This window comes from Cydia amplana, chromosome 21 (assembly GCF_948474715.1).
Source record: "Cydia amplana chromosome 21, ilCydAmpl1.1, whole genome shotgun sequence".
NCBI classification, from domain to species: domain Eukaryota; kingdom Metazoa; phylum Arthropoda; class Insecta; order Lepidoptera; family Tortricidae; genus Cydia; species Cydia amplana.
In genome coordinates this window covers 8,900,881-8,922,168 of record NC_086089.1, presented here as the reverse complement: position 1 = coordinate 8,922,168, position 21,288 = coordinate 8,900,881, and the positions used below count along the sequence as shown (strand labels likewise).

The window sequence follows — 21,288 nt, the reverse complement described above, 5'->3', positions numbered from 1 at the left end:
AACCTGGAGCGGATATCCGACGAGATACACAAGCATCGCTCGAGGCGGCAGTCGGCGAGGAACGGTAAGGGGGCGGACTATTAGCGGAGCAGGTAGTAGCGCGTTCGGTGGAGTGTGTAGTGGAGCGTGTAGCGGAGAGGTCGGCGGAGTGTGTAGCGGTGCATGTAGCGGAGCGTCAAGCCGCATACATACGTTTGTATTAGGTTAACATGGTCGCCGCGCCGCGCCGCACGTCCCACTCACAGACAGACCCTGGAGGTGCAGGTGTGCGAGGCGAAGCAGCAGTACTCTTCTGCCTCGAGAAACCTGGAGCGGATATCCGACGAGATACACAAGCATCGCTCGAGGCGGCAGTCGGCCAGGTACGGTAAGGGAACGGACTATTAGCGGAGCGTAGAGTGGAGCGTGTAGCGGAGCGGTCAGCGGAGTGTGTAGCGGAGCGTCAAGCCGCTTATACGTTTGTATTTGGTTAACATGGTCGCCGCACGTCCCACTCACAGACACAGACCCTGGAGGTGCAGGTGTGCGAGGCGAAGCAGCAGTACTCCTCGGCGCTGAGGAACCTGGAGCGGATATCCGACGAGATACACAAGCATCGGTCGAGGCGGCAGTCGGCGAGGAACGGTAAGGGAACTGACAATTAGTGGAGCATGCCGCGGTGCAGCGGAGCGTGTAGTGGAGCGGTCGGCGGAGCGTGTAGCGGAGCGGTCGGCGGAGCGTGTAGCGGAGCGTCAAGCCGCTTACATACGTATCTATTTATTTAACATGGTCGCCGCGCCGCACGTCCCACTCACAGACACAGACCCTGGAGGTGCAGGTGTGCGAGGCGAAGCAGCAGTACTCTTCTGCCTTGAGGAACCTGGAGCGGATATCAGATGATAATAATAAATAATAAATAAATAATAAATAAATATTATAGGACATTTTTTTACACAAATTGACTAAGCCCCACAGTAAGCTCAAGAAGGCTTGTGTTGTGGGTACTCAGACAACGGTATATATAATATACAAATACTTAAATACATAGAAAACAACCATGACTCAGGAACAAATATCTGTGCTCATCACACAAATAAATGCCCTTACTGGGATTCGAACCCAGGACCGCGGCTTCACAGGCAGGGTCACTACCCACTAGGCCAGACCGGTCGTCAAAATGACCGGTCGTCAAGATGAGATACACAGGCATCGCTCGAGGCGGCAGTCGGCGAGGAATGGTAAGGGAACTTATCTTTACTCAAAGATTCACTGGTAGAGGATGCCTTATGTACGTCGAAACTTGCCAAGAAAAACGTAATATTGATTTATCAAAAAGGAGGTAATCTCTGTTTAAAAGAAAAAATAATAATAAACTAAAATATTGTGACACAAAATCATCCACAATAGCAAAACCTTCATGATCTGCGACACAGGAACTTAGCATCGAAAAAAAACTATACAGTCACGTTTCAAGTCACACTACTTTTTGCGGCAATAACTTTTTTTACTCAATGATTTGGGACTACCTGCCATAGTAAAAGTTTTAGAGCATAGAATTAGCTATCCAGGGACACGTCGCTTGTCCTTATTGGTCATGTAGGCTAATTTGCCCACCCTCCTTTAAAATCAAATTATAGACCTTACTATGGGGGCTAGAGGGTATAGCAAGTGAAAGCCCGCGCCAACACAGTGTTATACACTATTGCTTATAGACGCCTGCAACCCCAGGAGGTTATTGTTACATTTTTTTATTCGTATTTTTCAAAAGGCTACATAATGTGTGTAAAAAAAATACATCTCTCCACACTCGAGAACACTACGCCAGACCCAATAGAAATAACAATGGGATGACGTCTGTTAGCCGTCTAGTGTCCCCCAACGTGTTAACTAAAGTTTGAATTTTAACAATGGGGTTGGCCGGTCGAAATAGTTAGCAGATGGCGCCATCATAGCTTGCCCTGTCAATCCCTAGAATTGTGTATTTTTTTTAATGCCCTGGATACCAGCCCTTTAAGCTAAATGTCATAGAAAAAGGGGCAAGCTATGATGGCGCCATCTATGCAACCCTTTGACAGTTGCCAACCCCATTATTTTTAAATTTTCAGCGATAGAAATAGACCGAGCATCAACAATCACAGACTTAGCCAGCGACACCTCAAACGGCGTGCTAGAGGAGCTTTGTTCCCAAAGCACTGATGCATCTGTGCGGGAGTGGCTGCGGCGCGCGGCCGCCGAGCGGCCCGGACAGGATGACACCTGGACGGAGATAGACCTGGACTACTCTAGCCCTGAGGAGGTGGGTACTGGAGCGGGCCGCGCTTGAAGACACCTGAACCTTGCTCATGCACGCCCTTAGACCATAGAATATTGTCCTTATTGCACTTGAAGCGTAAGGACTCTTGTCTGGTGGAAAGTCACATTTTACGCAAATACCACATAAGGCTATTCCAGTTATTGCATGTTCTAAGTATTCACGATGAAAAATAACCATATGTAGTTTCTTTGAGAATGTATTTTATTTTAACAAAATCAGACTGAAAAAGTGTATTTTATGTAGGTGAGCTTCGAAAAGTGCTCGCTGAGGCCTCGCTCGTCCCCTGACCAACCGTCACCGCCGAGCCCTGGCGACTCCAAAGTGTCCGCTGCGTCACCCCGTCGCATAATACGGTCAGTTGTAGCACTTGTAGCAGACCTCGCTTACCTCGGCCACCAACGTTCCTTGCCTCTGAGGCTAAAGTTCCAGATGGATGTACGAACTCTGTATCTGTAATTTAGGCTCGTTAACCAAAACCAACACAAACTTACAAGACGGCACGATTTTTACAAGCTTTTATTAATCTTGCAATGTGATTACGCGAAACTGCGTAGGGGGCGCCACTTCCACATTCCGTCACAATTGAAGGGTCTACCGCAAACGGGAGAGTCGAAATTTTGTTAGATAACAACCTCTATCACTCTTGCATATTCGAGCGATAAAGACAGATAGCTGTTTCGATTTTCGCGTTTTCCGCTAGGCCTTTTGTAAACAAACCGCCTTGATGTATCAATGTCATATTTTATTGTCTGTGAAAACTTGTCAAAAAACGAACGAAGTTACTCTATGGTTCACGATGGGGGCTAGTGCTGCACTCCGGCGGCAGAACATTGCAGTAATACCACAGATTATATAATAGTTCTTACGAACAGATACTTATCTCTCAAATAAAACGCAAATACCTACCGTTTTAATACCTACACTAAAATACAATGAACGCGACACGTGATCGACAGCCCGCCTGTTTCCGGCCAGGCGTCCCTACACTACATCTACAGAATACAATGGAGTGACCTTCAACGCGCCGCACCGCGCGGGCGGATACAACGCTCGGGTTGCCTACGCTTATTTCAAATACTTTGGTATCTAATTAATAATGTCTCGTAAAAAATATCCTACAACTATTTTTTTTTAATAGTACGTACGTAGCCGGCCACAATCATTTATAACAGATTGCTGAATGACATCCTACAACTAAATTTGAAATTATTTAAGAGAAAATTAATTAAACTATTGTTGCAAAAGTGTTACTATTCAATTAAAGATTACCTAAACGATCAAATTTTATAATTTAATTATATTTATTTTATTAATTACTTACTCTTAATATTTTCACAGTTGACATCACTATAATTTTTAACTTCATTCATAAATTGATACGGACATTTTTGTAATAATAATAATTCACTAGGTGAAATAATTTATTTACAAACAAGATATATACAGTGGGTGGTATTACTAAAGGAAATTAATAACTAGGTACATTTTTGAAACGCTTTCCAAAAATTGTAAAATTATTTTGTGACGTGACTCCTGTCCTGTCCTAAATATCATTACTTATTTTAACTTGGTGTAATTTATGCTGTATATAAATTGCTACCCTATAGTTAAGATGCATGCTTCATGCGATCAAATATTTGTATACCTGCACCCGTGGGTAAGACATAGAGAAACCTGTACATAATTTAACACCAGAATTGTACCTATGTTTTCACAAATAAAAAGATTCTGATTCAGATTCTGGTAGCTTGTAAGTAGCTGTCGTAAAAATAATTTTGTACCGCCGGCGGGACGATATTCGTAGGCATAAATCCGAGCTCGCGCGGAGAGTTCCATAGGCCTGGTAATACCCCCTGTTCACATAATTTCCAGAAGTTCCATGGACCGCACAGCGCTACTCCGGGCCGACTTGGAGAAGGCCGAAAAGGGCCGGCGGCAGTCCCTCGACGCCATACTGCACGACACCGGGGAAAAGGTCAAGGAGATCAAGGAGATGTTCCAAGGTCAGTCGAGGTCACGGTCAACCTCTCCTCTATAGGGTATTTTAGTTCCATGGACCGCACAGCGCTACTGCGAGCCGACTTGGAGAAGAGCCGGCGGCAGTCCCTCGACGCCATACTGTACGACACCGGGGAAAAGGTCAAGGAGATGTTCCAAGGTCAGTCGAGGTCACGGTCAACCTCTCCTCTATAGGGTATTTTAGTTCCATGGACCGCACAGCGCTACTGCGAGCCGACTTGGAGAAGAGCCGGCGGCAGTCCCTCGACGCCATACTGTACGACACCGGGGAAAAGGTCAAGGAGATGTTCCAAGGTCAGTCGAGGTCACGGTCAACCTCTCCTCTATAGGGTATTTTAGTTCCATGGACCGCACAGCGCTACTGCGAGCCGACTTGGAGAAGAGCCGGCGGCAGTCCCTCGACGCCATACTGTACGACACCGGGGAAAAGGTCAAGGAGATGTTCCAAGGTCAGTCGAGGTCACGGTCAACCTCTCCTCTATAGGGTATTTTAGTTCCATGGACCGCACAGCGCTACTGCGAGCCGACTTGGAGAAGAGCCGGCGGCAGTCCCTCGACGCCATACTGCACGACACCGGGGAAAAGGTCAAGGAGATGTTCCAAGGTCAGTCGAGGTCACGGTCAACCTCTCCTCTATAGGGTATTTTAGTTCCATGGACCGCACAGCGCTACTGCGAGCCGACTTGGAGAAGAGCCGGCGGCAGTCCCTCGACGCCATACTGCACGACACCGGGGAAAAGGTCAAGGAGATGTTCCAAGGTCAGTCGAGGTCACGGTCAACCTCTCCTCTATAGGGTATTTTAGTTCCATGGACCGCACAGCGCTACTGCGAGCCGACTTGGAGAAGAGCCGGCGGCAGTCCCTCGACGCCATACTGCACGACACCGGGGAAAAGGTCAAGGAGATGTTCCAAGGTCAGTCGAGGTCACGGTCAACCTCTCCTCTATAGGGTATTTTAGTTCCATGGACCGCACAGCGCTACTGCGAGCCGACTTGGAGAAGAGCCGGCGGCAGTCCCTCGACGCCATACTGCACGACACCGGGGAAAAGGTCAAGGAGATGTTCCAAGGTCAGTCGAGGTCACGGTCAACCTCTCCTCTATAGGGTATTTTAGTTCCATGGACCGCACAGCGCTACTGCGAGCCGACTTGGAGAAGAGCCGGCGGCAGTCCCTCGACGCCATACTGTACGACACCGGGGAAAAGGTCAAGGAGATGTTCCAAGGTCACGGTCAACCTCTCCTCTATAGGGTATTTTAGTTCCATGGACCGCACAGCGCTACTGCGAGCCGACTTGGAGAAGAGCCGGCGGCAGTCCCTCGACGCCATACTGTACGACACCGGGGAAAAGGTCAAGGAGATGTTCCAAGGTCAGTCGAGGTCACGGTCAACCTCTCCTCTATAGGGTATTTTAGTTCCATGGACCGCACAGCGCTACTGTGAGCCGACTTGGAGAAGAGCCGGCGGCAGTCCCTCGACGCCATACTGTACGACACCGGGGAAAAGGTCAAGGAGATGTTCCAAGGTCAGTCGAGGTCACGGTCAACCTCTCCTCTATAGGGTATTTTAGTTCCATGGACCGCACAGCGCTACTGCGAGCCGACTTGGAGAAGAGCCGGCGGCAGTCCCTCGACGCCATACTGCACGACACCGAGGAAAAGGTCAAGGAGATCAAGGAGATGTTCCAAGGTCAGTCGAGGTCACGGTCAACCTCTCCTCTATAGGGTATTTTAGTTCCATGGACCGCACAGCGCTACTCCGGGCCGACTTGGAGAAGAGCCGGCGGCAGTCCCTAGACTAGAAAGGTCAAGGAGATCAAGGAGATGTTCCAAGGTCAGTCGAGGTCATGGCATAGAGAAAAAATACATAGACCACTCCATACATCAGTTTTGGTACCAAAAAGACTATTATTTTTATAGTCGACATCTAGCATCGAGTAGCGGAACTATCAGTACTGCTACTTGACAATAGCAAGTCTGCAATTGACTTAAGTTGTTGAGCATAAGACTTTCCGGTCGGTGCTACATCTATTGTTAAGTAGCAGTACTTTTTTTTAATTTTATTTTTAGTATTTGTTGTTATAACGGCAACAGAGATACATCATTTGTAAAAATTTCAACTGTCTAACTATCGCGGTTCATGAGATACAGCCTGGTGACAGACGGACGGACGGACAGCGAAGTCTTAGTAATAGGGTCCCGTTTTTTACCCTTTGGGTACGGAACCCTAAAAACTATAGATATATGGATAAGTTATTTTATTATTTTTATATATTTTCGGCCCATTCGGTCAAGCGCTGGTGGCCTAGCGGTAAGAGCGTGCGACTTGCAATCCGGAGGTCGCGGGTTCGAACCCCGGCTCGTACCAATGAGTTTTTCGGAACTTATGTACGAAATATCATTTGATATTTACCTGTCGCTTTTCGGTGAAGGAAAACATCGTGAGGAAACCGGACTAATCCCAATACGGGCCTAGTTTACCCTCTGGGTTGGAAGGTCAGATGGCAGTCGCTTTCGTAAAAACTAGTGCCCACGCCAATTACTGGGATTAGTTGCCAAGCGGACCCCAGGCTCCTATGAGCCGTGGCAAAATGCCGGGACAACGCGAGGAAGATATTTTCGGCCCATGTTCTTTCACTGATAACTATGTGTTAAAAATGTTAAATATGAAACGATGTCGTCAACGCCTTCTAAACTGAAAATCGTAATTAGATTCCAAAAAAAGTAAGACAATGTTGCCACTTTTTACTAGCGCGTCTTGTATTTATGTAAAAATAAGTAAATAAAAGTACTTTTTTAAATCGTAGGAGTAAAATTACCAATAAATAAATTATCTGCGTGTTTATTTATAAAAAGGAATTTACTATTTTACAAACAAATTATTGCAGTGGCAACATTGTCTTACTTTTTTGGAATCTAATTACGATTTTCAGTTTAGCCGAGCATAGGCCAAAGGTTATGCGCCATCTATCCGAGAATGGCTCTTTCTTGATTTCCGAGGCACGTTTTTTCCAGACTTTATTCAACTTATACGGAGTTACATATGTCTTTGGGCCATTTTATTTAAAGTTGTCCCCTACACTTTTTTTTCAAAATTGTCCCAAACACTTTTTTTTTCAAAATTGGGATTTTTAATGTTATTTCTACTCAGAATCCTGAGCACTTTTGATCCTAATAGGAGAAAAAAGTGTCTCAAAATTTTCATACATTTTTCATTCTTTCCATTCCGTGACCGCCATACAAAGTCTACGAAAAATGGTAACGGAATGGGAAAAATACCTTGGGACACTTTTTTTCTCCTATTAGGATAGAAAGAGCTCGTGATTCTGAATAGAAATAACATAGAATTTCACAAATTAAAACAAGCAAAAACGGTTGCACTCCGGGAGTGCCGATAGAAGTGAAAACTCACCTCACTATGTTACCGACGCCCGATAACACGATACATACGTTTAGCGGAGGTATTCTATTTATTTATTATATATTATTATCATTCTCAAATAAGATCACACTTTTTCATTGACATGTTTATTTACACACTGCCATGACAACGTCAAATTATTTGAACATAGGTAAAGAGTCTTGAAACATAATAACATTGAGTTTTTCTTTATTGATTTAAATGCCATTTAAATTATGAGTGGCCACCTTACGCCCCTTACGGTCACGTGATCGCCTTACGCCCCTTCCGGTCACGTGATCGCCTTACGCCCCTTACGGTCACGTGATCGCCTTACGCTGTCTCGAGTGTATCATTTTTTCCCCACCTCAAAAAGTGCCCAGCGCCGCTAAAGATTTTTTTTTCGAAAAAAAGTGTAGGGGACAACTTTAAATAAAATGGCCCGTTTGTCAGTACCGAGACTTTGTTAAAGTGACTAAATGCGTCACTAGATGGCGCTGTAGCCAGTGGAAACTAGCTAACGCCAAGTCGACAGCGTTATGTAAGTATGTTTTACCTTTTATGATAAGGTGTATTATGTTTCCTCTACGTCTGAGGTAATTTTTGTGGCCATCTGGCTAAATTATAGTTTTTACACCACGGTAACGGAATGGGAAAAAAAACCTTGGGACACTTTTTCTCCTATTAGGATAGAAAGAGCTCGTGATTCTGAGTAGAAATGACATAGAATTTCACAAATTAAAAAAAAAAAGTGTAGGGGACAACTTTAACCTTTTAACCGCCATAGAATACGTCATCGAGCCGTGCTCGTGTCGCCGGGGGGTACGAAGTTACACGAAATTTTGTCTTATTTATCAGACAGCGGCGAAATGAGCCCGATTTTGTATGTCTTATATATCAGTCTACGGCGGTTAAAAGGTTAAATAAATAAAATGTCCCGTTTGTCAGTACCAAGACTTTGTTAAAGTGACTAAATGCGTCACTAGATGGCGCTGTAGCCAGTGGAAACTAGCGAACGCCAAGTCGAAAGCGTTATGTAAGTGTGTTCCCTTTATTATGATTGGTATTTGGTTTCCTATACGTTCGAGGTATAGAATTTTTGTGGCCATTTGGCTAAATTATAGTTTGTCAAACGACTCTCTCAGTTCAGACATAGACAGAGAGTCATACTGTCTTAATGTGTTTGTCTTACACTGGTACTAGCACCCAGAAGAATAGTATAGCTTTTTTTGTTCTTATTTACCATAGAGAAATATAGTAAGACAAGAGTGCTCACTCCATACATCAGTTTTGGTACCAAAACGACAATTATTTTCAGTGTCTACATCTAGCATCGAGTAGCGGAATTATCAGTACTGCTACTTGACAATAGATGTAGCACCGACCGGAAAGTCTTATGCTGTTGGGCATTAGAATTGCGGTGGTTGGCAGATACCAGCCAAACTGCAAGGTTCTTCGAAGGTCTAAAGTCCGTATATGGACCTCGTCGTAAAAAAATTGCCCCAGTCTACTCGCGTGACAAAGCAAGGAGGCTAACAGACTCCGAGGAGGTCCTTCTCCGATGGGCTGAGCACTTTAACGAAGTCTTAAATCCCGGCAGCCAAGGAGTAGATCTATGCTATGTCAGCTCGCTTGAAAACCTGCCAACTGCGCCAAACTTGGATGACCCGCCGTCGTTTGCAGAATTCATTGCTGCAATAAACCGTTTAAAGAACGGTAAAACACCGGGGTCTGATAGCCTACCATCGGAAATTTTTAAGTATGGAGGACTAAGTATCAAGTCAAGGCTATTTGACCTCATAAATTACATTTGGGGTGTCGAGGTAATACCACAGGATTGGAAGGATGCTACCACTGGATGCTACTATCACCAAGTTCTACAAGGGTAAGGGGGACCTCTCAGAGTGTGGCTCATTTAGAGGCATTGCCTTGCTTTCTGTGGCAGGCAAAATACTTAACACTGATTTAAACTTTCACGATTTTTACACATTATTAAATTATACAACGGGACTTAATCGCGTATCTAAGTTTTAAGATTTACCTCCGACGTTTCGAGGACGGCGTTGTCCCCGTGGTCTCGGAGAAGACTGGCTTAAGTTGACATCAGCATCGTCTAACCGCGCGAGTTTTTCGAACTACCCGCATTTGGTCTTGTTTATCCGCTTGAACGTTTTGCGCACTAGGGATGTCACTCTGTCGACACACAACACTAACGATATTCGATTTATCGACTGTCGATATTCGTTTACGCTTACATTTACTAATGACTGGATTCCATGTGGATGAGATCTTGAAACCCTCGTCCCGATTGAAATTACTATGTTTTTTGATTTCAATGGCTTCCCGTACTTTCCTGCTGTAACCCTAAAATCCTGTCCACGGATCGTCATTTCTACAGCAGGAAAGTCCTCGCAAGAAAGACAACGCCGTCCTCGAAACGTCGGAGCGGAGGTAAATCTTAAAACTTAGATACGCGATTAAGTCCCGTTGTATAATTTAATAATAGGCAAAATACTTGCCCATATTATCAATAAGCGGCTTAACACACTTGCCGAAAGTTTCCTTCCTGAATCCCAGTGTGGTTTCCGAGCAAATAGAGGTACGGTCGATGCTATCTTCGTCGTCAAGCAAATGCAGGAAAAAAGTCTTGAGCAACATCGTGACCTCTATTTATGTTTTGTGGACCTCGAAAAGGCCTTTGACCGTGTGCCCAGAGCGGCTTTGTGGACAGTATTAGAAAAGTGTGGTTGTTCTGTGAAGTTTATCAACTTTGTGCGCCAATTTCACGAGGGAATGACTGCTCGCGTACGTCATGAAAGCGCCTTCACAGATCAATTTCCAGTCACAGGCGGCGTTAAACAGGGTTGTGTCATGGCTCCGTCCCTATTTGCCATCTATTTCTCAGCGGTAATGTCACTTCGAATGTGCAACAACCAGATATCGGTGAACTTTCGCACGGATAAAAGTATTTTTGACCTTTCGCGTCTCAGGGCTAAGAGCAAATTACAGTGTGTCTCGGTCACAGAGATCCTATACGCTGGCGATGTCTGTCTTATGGCTGATAGTATGGAAGTCCTACAGAGTTATCTGGACAATTTAGACGAATCATGTCGCAAGTTTGGCCTAGTAATCAGTGCATCGAAAACTCAGATTGTCAAACAACCTGCAAGAGGGAAATCTGCGAACAATGCTACTGCTTATTTAAGGGGCAAAGCGCTGGACGAAGTGGGTACATTTAGGTATCTAGGAAGTCTATTGTGGAATGACAATCGTTTCGAGTCTGAAATTTCATCTAGGATTGCCAAAGCTGCTGCAGCCTATGGCGGTCTGAACCAACGAGTCACTAATAATATCACCTAACCGTATATTACCTGGGGAGATATTGTTGGGACGTAAATAATCAAGAATATTTAAATCTAAATAACAATTTATTTAATTTACTCTAATACTAATATACACTATCTCGTTTAAGTTTAAAGATAAGGTTAAATTTTCTAGAAGTAAGTTGTAGGTATTAAGTTTAGATTAAGTTTGAGTCTAGCAATTAAGTTTTTAGCTTAAAGTAGTAAAGTAAGAGTTATTTAATAAGTTAAGGCTAATAATTATACTAGAACTAACCCTACTACCCTAGGTTAGTCCATGTACTAGAAAAAGAGTGGGTTCGAAGCCTAGATTCTGGGTCTGTCTACTAGAGAGTTGGCCGGTCTTCTAGTACAATACCCCACGTCCCTCGGATGTGCGTAGCGTGGTGGAGTTTGACTTAAGGCCAAGAGACGAGGCGCAGCCAAGGTCAAGGTCGCCCAAGGTCGACACGGAGGTAGCTCACGACAGCTGAGCCGTCGGAGGTAGCGCTTAAGGCTTCATCAAGCCCAAGGTCATGGTGGCAAAAATGCCAACCCCGTAGGGAGTTCCTGGAACGCGTCCAATAGTAAAATTAGGCCTGTGTTCAATATTCGCCCTGGACTGGTAACCATCACACGCTAGCACTAACAAGGGTGGGTATTTATACTATTTATTTACAATGAAGCAATCATTGAGTGTGATGGGCAGTCCAGGTACATGAGAAAGCGGTGCGGTGAAACGAGCATCAGATACTGGTACAACTATACCACAGTATGGCAAGACAAGGTACTAATATAATTAAAATAGCGGTTTGAAAATAAATTGCGCAAGCAAACCCGCAGATAACGCTAGTATTAGGTTGTAGCAATATCAGATACTCGTAACATTACAAGAGGAAATCGGTGCAGCACAGTAAAAGAGTGATTATATTTATGGTTAAGCGAACCTTTCCTTATAAACAACGCCTAAATGTGTTGCGAATTAAGCAGATATCTTTTATGTTCTAATAACAAGCGCTGTAGCACATCTTAGGTATTATTTATAAGCAAAAGCAATACGCAATTAAATCGGGCAAAATCATCTTGCGAAGAAAAAGCGGAAAAGAAAGAAATAGAAATGTAAGGATAGAAGAAACAAACAGCCCTTTTATGCAGGAGAAAAGCTTATGGTCTAAAATTATGAAATTAGTATTATTTCTACAGCACTACTGATTCACATTAATCAATACAAATAATTCCCACTATTAAACATGAAGAAATTTAAATGAAATGTATGGATAGCCTCGAATATTAACACGTGTACCTGTACAATCTAGACAAAGCCTCCACACAAAGCTTGCCGTCTATAGAGCAATTATTCTACCTCTGTTGCTCTATGCTTCGGAGACATGGTGCCTATACAAGGGAGACAAAACGTTTAGACACATTCCACCTACGATGTCTCCGAGCAATACTGCGGTTGAAGTGGCAGGATCGTGTACCAAATTCGGAGGTTCTTCGTCGAACGGGCATGTATGGTATGGAGTGTCTGCTCATAAAAGGTCAATTGCGTTGGTGTGGGCACCTTGTACGTAAAAACGCAAGGCTGGTGGGCAGTACCTACGCTACAGGGATGTCTTGAAATGCCACCTTTTGGCCACCGGCATATCATGCGAGTCGTGGGAGGAGCTTGCAACACGGAGATCGGACTGGCGAACTGCTATCAATACGGGTCTTGATATCTTCGAACACTCTCGACTTAAAGATCTTGACGCCAAACGCCAGCTCCGAAAAACTCGGCCCAAGCCCTCCTACAATTACACATACAACGCACCTGGGCAGCTCTACTGTGCTTTATGTTGTCACACTTTCAAAACCAAATTTGGTTTTACGAGCCACGCTCGCGCTCATGCACGTAATAGTTAAGACCCTTTTTTTGTTCATTTTGTTTTTTGTCAGGATGTCGCCGTCGACGGATACGTCTGGGAGGACATCATCATCATATTGTCAAGTAGCAGTACTGATAGTTCCGCTACTCGATGCTAGATGTAGACACTGAAATTAATAGTCTAACTCAGCGGTCGCCAACCTTTTACCAGCCAAGGGCCACATAGTAGTTTACGAAGTTGACGCGGGCCGCACGCGAAATTTGATAGAAAAAAAATTGAGAGAGGCTATGTCAGGGACACAGCCGCAATGGTTTACGTGAAATTTGGGTGTGGATGTCTAATGCAAAAGCCGAAGGTCGAGCTCCATGTAGGGCCGAAGGCCCGAAGCGTCCAGGCTGTCAGCGTTTAAACACAGAACAATAGTATGTCTAAATGCAAAGGCCGAAGGCCGAGCTCCGCGTAGGGCCGAAGGCCCGAAGCGTCCAGGATGTCAGTGCTTAAGTAGGCTTAACGTTTAAAATCGTATCAAAAACGCGAGCGTAGCGAGCGCAAACATTTTTTGATAGAAAAAAAATGGAGAGAGTCTATGTCAGGGACACCGTCGCAATGGTTTACGTGAAATTTTGGTGTGGATATCTAATGCGAAAGCCGAAGGCCGAGCTCCATGTACGGCCGAAGGCCCGAAGCGTCCAGGCTGTCAGTGCTTAAACACAGAACAACAGTATTAAATGTAGGTTAATGTGTGTGCTGGGAGTCCTAAAGCACTCAATGAGTTTAGGAACTCCAGAGGGTATGTTGTGACGTTGCCATCATCCAAGGCAGTGTTAATGGATTTAGATATATACTGCCTGATCACCTTCGTTTCCTTCAAAATCTGCGCATGTGTAGGTAAGTACAGACGTACTTCAGTACAGACGTCGTTTGTCAATATTACATACAAAATAGCCAGGGAGGCTCGCGGGCCGCAAGCGACCGCTTCACGGGCCGCATGCGGCCCGCGGGCTGCCGGTTGCCGACCGCTGGTCTAACTGATGTATGGAGTGAGCCCTCTTGTCTTACTATATTTCTCTATGTCAGTACCAAGACTTTGTTAAAGTGACTAAATGCGTCACTAGATGGCGCTGTAGCCAGTGGAAACTAGCTAACGCCAAGTCGACAGCGTTATGTAAGTATGTTTTACCTTTTATGATAAGGTGTTTTATGTTTCCTGTTTCCTCTACGTCTGAGGTAATTTTTGTGGCCATCTGGCTAAATTATAGTTTTTGTTTCCTGTTTCCTCTACGTCTGAGGTAATTTTTGTGGCCATCTGGCTAAATTATAGTTTTCACATTACTGAATCGCGATTAGAAAGGGATTGAGATAGCTGTCAATTCATATTGATATTGACGTAAGTGTATGGAAATCTGTTATTTCTAATCCCTTTCTGATCGCGGCATGATAATAACGGGATGGGGAAAAACCTTGGGACACTTTTTTTTCTCCTGTTAGGATAGAAAGAGCTCGTGATTCTGAGTAGAAATGACATAGAATTTGATAGAATTTCACAAATTAAAAAAAAACCGGCCAAGTGCGAATCGGACTCGCGCACGGAGGGTTCCGCACCATCAACAAAAAAATAGAGCAAAAAAACGGTCACCTATCCAAGTACTGACCCCGCCCGACGTTGCTTAACTTCGGTCAAAAATCACGTTTGTTGTATGGGAGCCCCACTTAAATCTTTATTTTATTATGTTTTTAGTATTTGTTGTTAAAGCGGCAACAGAAATACATCATCTGTGAAAATTTCAACTGTCTAACTAGCTATCACGGTTCGTGAGATACAGCCTGGTGACAGACGGACGGACGGACAGCGGAGTCTTAGTAATAGGGTCCCGTTTTTACCCTTTGGGTACGGAACCCTAAAAAAAGTGTAGGGGACAACTTTAAATAAAATGACCCGTTTGTCAGTACATACCAAGACTTTGTCAAAGTGACTACATGCGTCACTAGATGGCGCTGTAGCCAGTGGAAACTAGCTAACGCCAAGTCGACAGCGTATGTAAGTATGTTTTACCTTTTTATGATAAGGTGTATTATGTTTCCTCTACGTCTGAGGTAATTTTTGTGGCCATCTGGCTAAATTATAGTTTTCACACCACCTATTCGGAAAAGAGCTTTTTCTTCCCAGCTAGGAGGGATCAAAGTGACACTTTTCTGTTCTAGCACAGCACACTATTTTTACGTTTTTTTGCACATTATTTTTTTAGCTTAAATAATCTGTTTAATCATCAGATTGTGTCAACACTAAGATTTTTTTATTTTCCTCATATATAGTTGAAGTGAAAAGCAGTATGTGTCACACGGTATCAAAATTATTTCGTCTTGGGCGTTAACACTTGAATCCCTCATTATGCTCAGGATTCAATGCACGCCCTTGACGGAAATATATCATTTTGATCTCTTGTAACACAAACTACTATTGTCAAAGGACTGTCTCATTTCAAACATAGACAGAGCAGTGTTTATATGCGTTCACTGAGACAGAGAGAGTCATACTATCTTTGTCTTACACTAGTACTAGAACCTAAAAGAAAAGGATGAGTATAGTTTTTTTGTTCTTATTTACTGACAAATTTGGTTTGACCAACTATATTTAAGTGGCATACAACAAACATGATTTTTTGCCATTTTTCAGGCGTAACGGTACGGAACCCTTCGTGCGCGAGTCCAACTCGCACTTGGCCGGTTTTTAGGGTTCCGTACCCAAAGGGTAAAAACGGGACCCTATTACTAAGACTCCGCTATCCGTCCGTCCGTCTGTCACCAGGCTGTATCTCACGAACCGTGATAGCTAGACAGTTGAAATTTTCACAGATGATGTATTTCTGTTGCCGCTATAACAACAAATACTAAAAACAGAATAAAATAAAGATTTAAGTGGGGCTCCCATACAACAAACGTGATTTTTGACCGAAGTTAAGCAACGTCGGGCGGGGTCAGTACTTGGATGGGTGACCGTTTTTTTGCTTGTTTTGCTCTATTTTTTGTTGATGGTGCGGAACCGGAACCCTCCGTGCGCGAGTCCGACTCGCACTTGGCCGGTTTTTTAGTGTAAACATTGGCCCGTGGCTAGCTAGTCCAGGGGCTTCCAAAAAATTATTTATTATTATTATTATCATACAGACCTGAATATAGGATGCAACCCCTTATAACTCCGTCGACCGAGCGTTCGCTAGTTTCCATCAGTGACAGCGCCATCTAGGGAGGTGATTTGTAAACTTTAAACCCGCACCGCGATCTTGGTGCAGCCACAGAACACAGATAATAGTACTAAGTACAGAAGACTCACTCTCTAACAAAACGCCTCTGTTACGATCAGCACAGATATGGCCGCTAGGTGGCGACAGCGCCACGCGCGGTTTATGGCTTTCCCCAAAATTGGGGCCGAACGGATGTACTTTTAGCTACCTGTAGCAAAGCGACGAAATCGCGGAGTGAGACACGCCTGGTGCAGTCAAATTCTCTTTCTCGCTCTAACTTGTAGCAGCGTCCTTAACGCACACACAGATGAACGGAATATTTCGGCCGAATATTCGGTTCGGTGAGATCTGAACCGAATATTCGTGTTCGGCATAGTTCCTATATAAGAAATTATACGGGTATTATCCTCTTCTGTATCCAACATTATTCGTGTTGGGTATGGTAGACTACACATCCCTCGAAACCCGCAGGAGTATATATCTAGTCAAATATTTCTTCCAACTAATACGAGGGACAATAACTAACTCCCATGGTATAATAATATACTCCGCCTGGTACTCTATTCCGAGATTCACGAATGACCTAACTGGCACTTGCCTACGTCATCATGCTGTTTACAGGTTCTCAAACTTTAAAATGTGGGAGAATTTTAACCAACAGTGAAAATTATTTTAACGGCATTAATTTTAAATTATTCATGTAGAAACATAGTAAAATAAAACAAATCTATACTGCACTTTTCACTCCTACTCTTACAGTTCCGAATAGAGCAGCCAACCATTTTCGTAACAAAACATTAATTACGAAGCTTACGACGTGAAAAGTTTGGAAAACACTGCGACTGCTGACACTGAGCGAGAAGGAAATAACAATTAACACGCGTTCGACAAGGACGGTCGGTCAGGGACAAAATGGCGGATTGTCAAATGTGACAGCGCTATCCTGTGTTGCCAGTAGTGTAAACAGAATTACCCGAACGTCTGAAATTTCTTTTGTGAATCGGAAGATATTGCTAACGAATAATTAAAAATGACGTGTTATTGTAAATTTTAAGATAAAATACATATAAATGAAAATTATTAAATTATAAAGAAATAAATTAACTTATTAACCATAGATATAATGTACCCATGTAACATGTTATGTTGAAATAAAGTGGCAATGTTATTGTGACGTAGGCAAGTGACACTCTGGGAAGAGAAGACCATGTTTTATTAGACCATGCTAACTCCCAATTACTGTCACAAATAGCAATTCGTGTTCCCCGACTCACTGCTAAAGTGCTACGTCCTCGACGCCGCGGTCTCTTCGCTGTCCCTACAACTCGAACTCGCTTGCTTGCTAACTCTCCTCTTTACCATGCACAGACGCTACTGAACGACATATTAGACAGCGACGACCAACTCGATATCTTCAATACAACCGAGACCAAATTCCTAGCCGCATCATGTCGTTATATCGAGAAAATCGTAACCACTAGCTCCATTATTTACGAATGAGTGCATTATTAGGTATAAATCAGTTATGTGCCTATTTATTATGTATAAATGAATTTAATATTAATCCTATTAGAGTAAATTGTGACATATTTTTAAAAATGAAAATAGTAATATTTATTTTATTTGATTTTAATCTTCTTATATAGGTACATATCATTTAAATTATTATCATTATTTTATTTAGACGATTTTGACATTAATATTGTTCCTAATTCCATAATTATTCGGTATTGTACATATAATTTAAGTTTTGATTTAATCCGATTGTATTTTATTGTATTTATTGCAGTTAATGCATGTTAGACACTAAGCAATGTAATGCCAATTAGCACGTAAGGTTTATCTGTAAGTGCTGATTGATTGAAGTGAATAAATGAAATAAAAAAATAGTCCATATCAGGGATGTTGCGGATGCAGATTTTTAGACATCGCGGATGCGGATGCGGATGTCAAGATTTGGTACTTAAAAAACGTCAATATTAAATTTTTAGTAATTTTTATTAAAAAAAAACGAAACGTTTAGTATTTGAGCAAGAATATAGGTGCGTTTTATTTAATAAACAGTAACTTGGCCGACTTTTCGGGATCTAGACGATTTCGTTATATATAATGACGAAATTACCTAGCACTTACGCCGCCGCTAAGACGTTCCTGTTACCGACTTGGTCGACATCCGCATCCGCATGAGCTCCGCATCGATTCAATGCGGATGTTGAAAATAATGCGGATGCGGATGCGAATATTCGCAACATCCCCGGCGGCCTAGCCAAGGTCACAATCGCTATCGCTTCGCTATCGAATCGCTTTGTGTCTCTCTATCACTCTTCCATATTAGTGCGACAGGGACAGTTGCGTTTCGATCGCTACGGAGCGTTAGCGATTGGTACTTTGGCTACGCGGCCTGGTCTATATTTGGGTAGTGGTACCTAACGGAATCGCCTGTCACTGAGAATAGGGTACCTTATTTTTGAAGTGAAAACTTCTTTAGCGGCGCTGTGCACTTTTTGTGATGCGGAAAAAATGTTAAACTCGTAACAGGTGTCACGTGACCGTAAGACGTAAGACGGACACGTGACCTGATCGAAAAACTGTTACTTCAGTGTCATTGAGTTTTTCTTTATTGATTTAAATGCCATCTAATGAGTTTCCTTCTAACTGGTATTAATATAACTCGAGCACTAACAGTGATGTGCTTAGGGGTTTCAAGTAATGCGACGAAATAACTAGGGTTTGCTCCCGGGAAATACCGGAACCGAAAGTACCGGGAATTCCCGGGATTTAGAGCCAAGCAAAGAACCGGGATTTCAAAATTAAAATCCCGGTACTTTCGGGATTTTCGGGACTAAAATTTCCGGTACAATATTTGACTGCTTTCTGTTACTTAGCATTTAGCATGAAATATCATATATGTTTTATAAAGAAAATAAATATATTTTATCAATCTAAGGCTGATGGTAATACTTTTACCGCTGACCACTACATTAAATTAAATAAAAAAAGTCAATGGGTTTGTCAATGCCGACAATATAAAATTGCGTAATTTGATACTTTAAGGGCATAAATGTTTGTACGATAAATAATTTTATACGAACAATTAGTTATTTCATATTTGTATACTAACTAGAAGCAAAAATAGAGACAATTTTGTAATTAATAAAATACAACTTTTAATTCAAACTCACATATGATAATGATATTTTAAATGAATTAATAATTCTGGCTAAATAATTTATTGATTTGTCGTATGGACATTTGCCCATTTTGACCGCATGCGAAAATTATTAATTTTTTTATCCTTTTTCACGAAACGTCTTTCATATTAAAAAAAATGATTATATTACTGACCCACAATTCAGTTTTTGCCGATCAACAAAGATAGTAAAAATATCACATGTAGTTAAGGAAAAAAAACAAATTATATTAATGATTGTGTGACTTAAAGACACATATTATGGTACAAAAGAAGTGTGTACCTTCACTGTGCTACTTTTTTATTGTTTTAGGAAAGATTCATGGTCGTTTTACGCTTTTTTTTTTACTGAAAATTGATGTATAAACTGATTTTTGAAGGCAGTCCCGAAAGTACCGAAAATACCGGGAAATCCCGGTTCCATTTTTGCCCGGTACCGATAATCCCGGTTCTTTTAAACAGTACCGGTTCTGCAATCCCTAGAAATAACGCTAAATGGCGTTAACCTCAATTATACATAGTGCTGCAGACATTTTGCACTAGTCATTGAGTTTTCACTTCTGGCGGCACTCCCGGAGTGCAGCCCGTTGTTTTTTGTATGAATGGTATCAGTCGATCAGGTTTGTTTTGAGGATCAAATACAAATACAAATATCTTTATTCAGTAATAAAGGACATATTTTAGCTTACATTTTAGTCAACACTTCACTGCCGAAACGCTTCCACAGACTTGTAATTGTCGCTCGCGCTTGACAGACAGCTGAAGTGTGCGAAAGGGAAGCCCTCGCGTATATGAACATCGCATGAGTGCGAAAGAGTCAGACTACAAATGAGAAAACGTGACCATTTTGGAGTTTGACAACGGCCGCGGACGGCCAAGAGCGTATCACCGTAATTTTCAATTTGAAAAATATACACAAGTTCGGAAGAAAACTATTTGATTAAGTAATACAATGAAGATAGTGTCTTGTAGTGTACCGGATTTCAGTGTCACGGGGCCAAATAAACCTAGCAAATACTCATTTCAGAGGAATTATGATATTCCGAGCGAAATTTTCTTGACAATATTTTGTCAAATTAACAGCATAAAAAGTGTAAGAAGCCGGTTTATACAGTTAATTATAAGTTTTTCTTCCTTTGTGTGCTAATATTTTATCATATTACTCAATAATTTAAGATATTTTGTGTAAAAACATAAACTGTTACTTTACGCTAGGGCTTGACAAAATGTTCAGATGACAGTATCGATAACTTGTCGGTATATTAATAGCTATGTAATAATTTCTTCACAAGACATCATTAAGATATTAACCTTTATAACCGACTTCAAATAATAACGATTGTTATACCTTTTTGAAGGTGCACATGTTTAGCAGTAAATTTAAACTTCACTTTCCAACACAGTAAGAGTTAGACTAAGATAAGTTGTAACGATTTTGATAGCACACGGAGTTCAAGTGTTATTTATACGTCATAACGTCGTAAATTTTAACGTTTGAAAAAAAACCGGCCAAGTGCGAGTCGGACTCGCGTTTCAAGGGTTCCGTACATTAAGTCCGACTCACGCTTGACCACATTTCTGATAGGTTTTCCTGTCATCTATAGGCTGCCGTCCTCAAGCTAAAAGGCCGCAAAATGCAGCAGTGCCATTTTGAGAAATGAGCAAAAAACGCGCGAAAACATTTTTCTTGAAATTAGTAGGATATAAGCATATACATTAAACGTTATAATATAGTATTTAATTAGTACTATTTTTTAAGTCAATTTAATTTAGTAATAATTCTTAAAAAGTGCTCTAAATCATTAAATTTCCGTTCTTGGTTTGTACCTGTTTAACAAAATTACGCTAATTAAACGACTATAAGGCAGCTAAAGTATATTTAGCGGTCTTTTAACTTTGTAATTTTATCTAAAATTGAATACGTTGTACAAGTCATATGA

General features: G+C 42.2%; 1 protein-coding gene across 1 annotated transcript in view; it reads left to right on the top strand.

Moving 5' to 3' along the window:
- The first annotated feature begins 209 nt into the window (after positions 1-209).
- The window catches only part of LOC134658136 (uncharacterized), a 29,625-nt gene continuing 8,546 nt past the window's right edge, over positions 210-21,288 (top strand). Inside the window, exons 1-5 of the mRNA XM_063513744.1 lie at positions 210-362; positions 501-624; positions 2,085-2,275; positions 2,537-2,646; positions 4,166-4,296. Coding sequence (XP_063369814.1) covers positions 210-362; positions 501-624; positions 2,085-2,275; positions 2,537-2,646; positions 4,166-4,296 — 709 coding nt within the window. The remainder of the gene's footprint in view (positions 363-500; positions 625-2,084; positions 2,276-2,536; positions 2,647-4,165; positions 4,297-21,288) is intronic.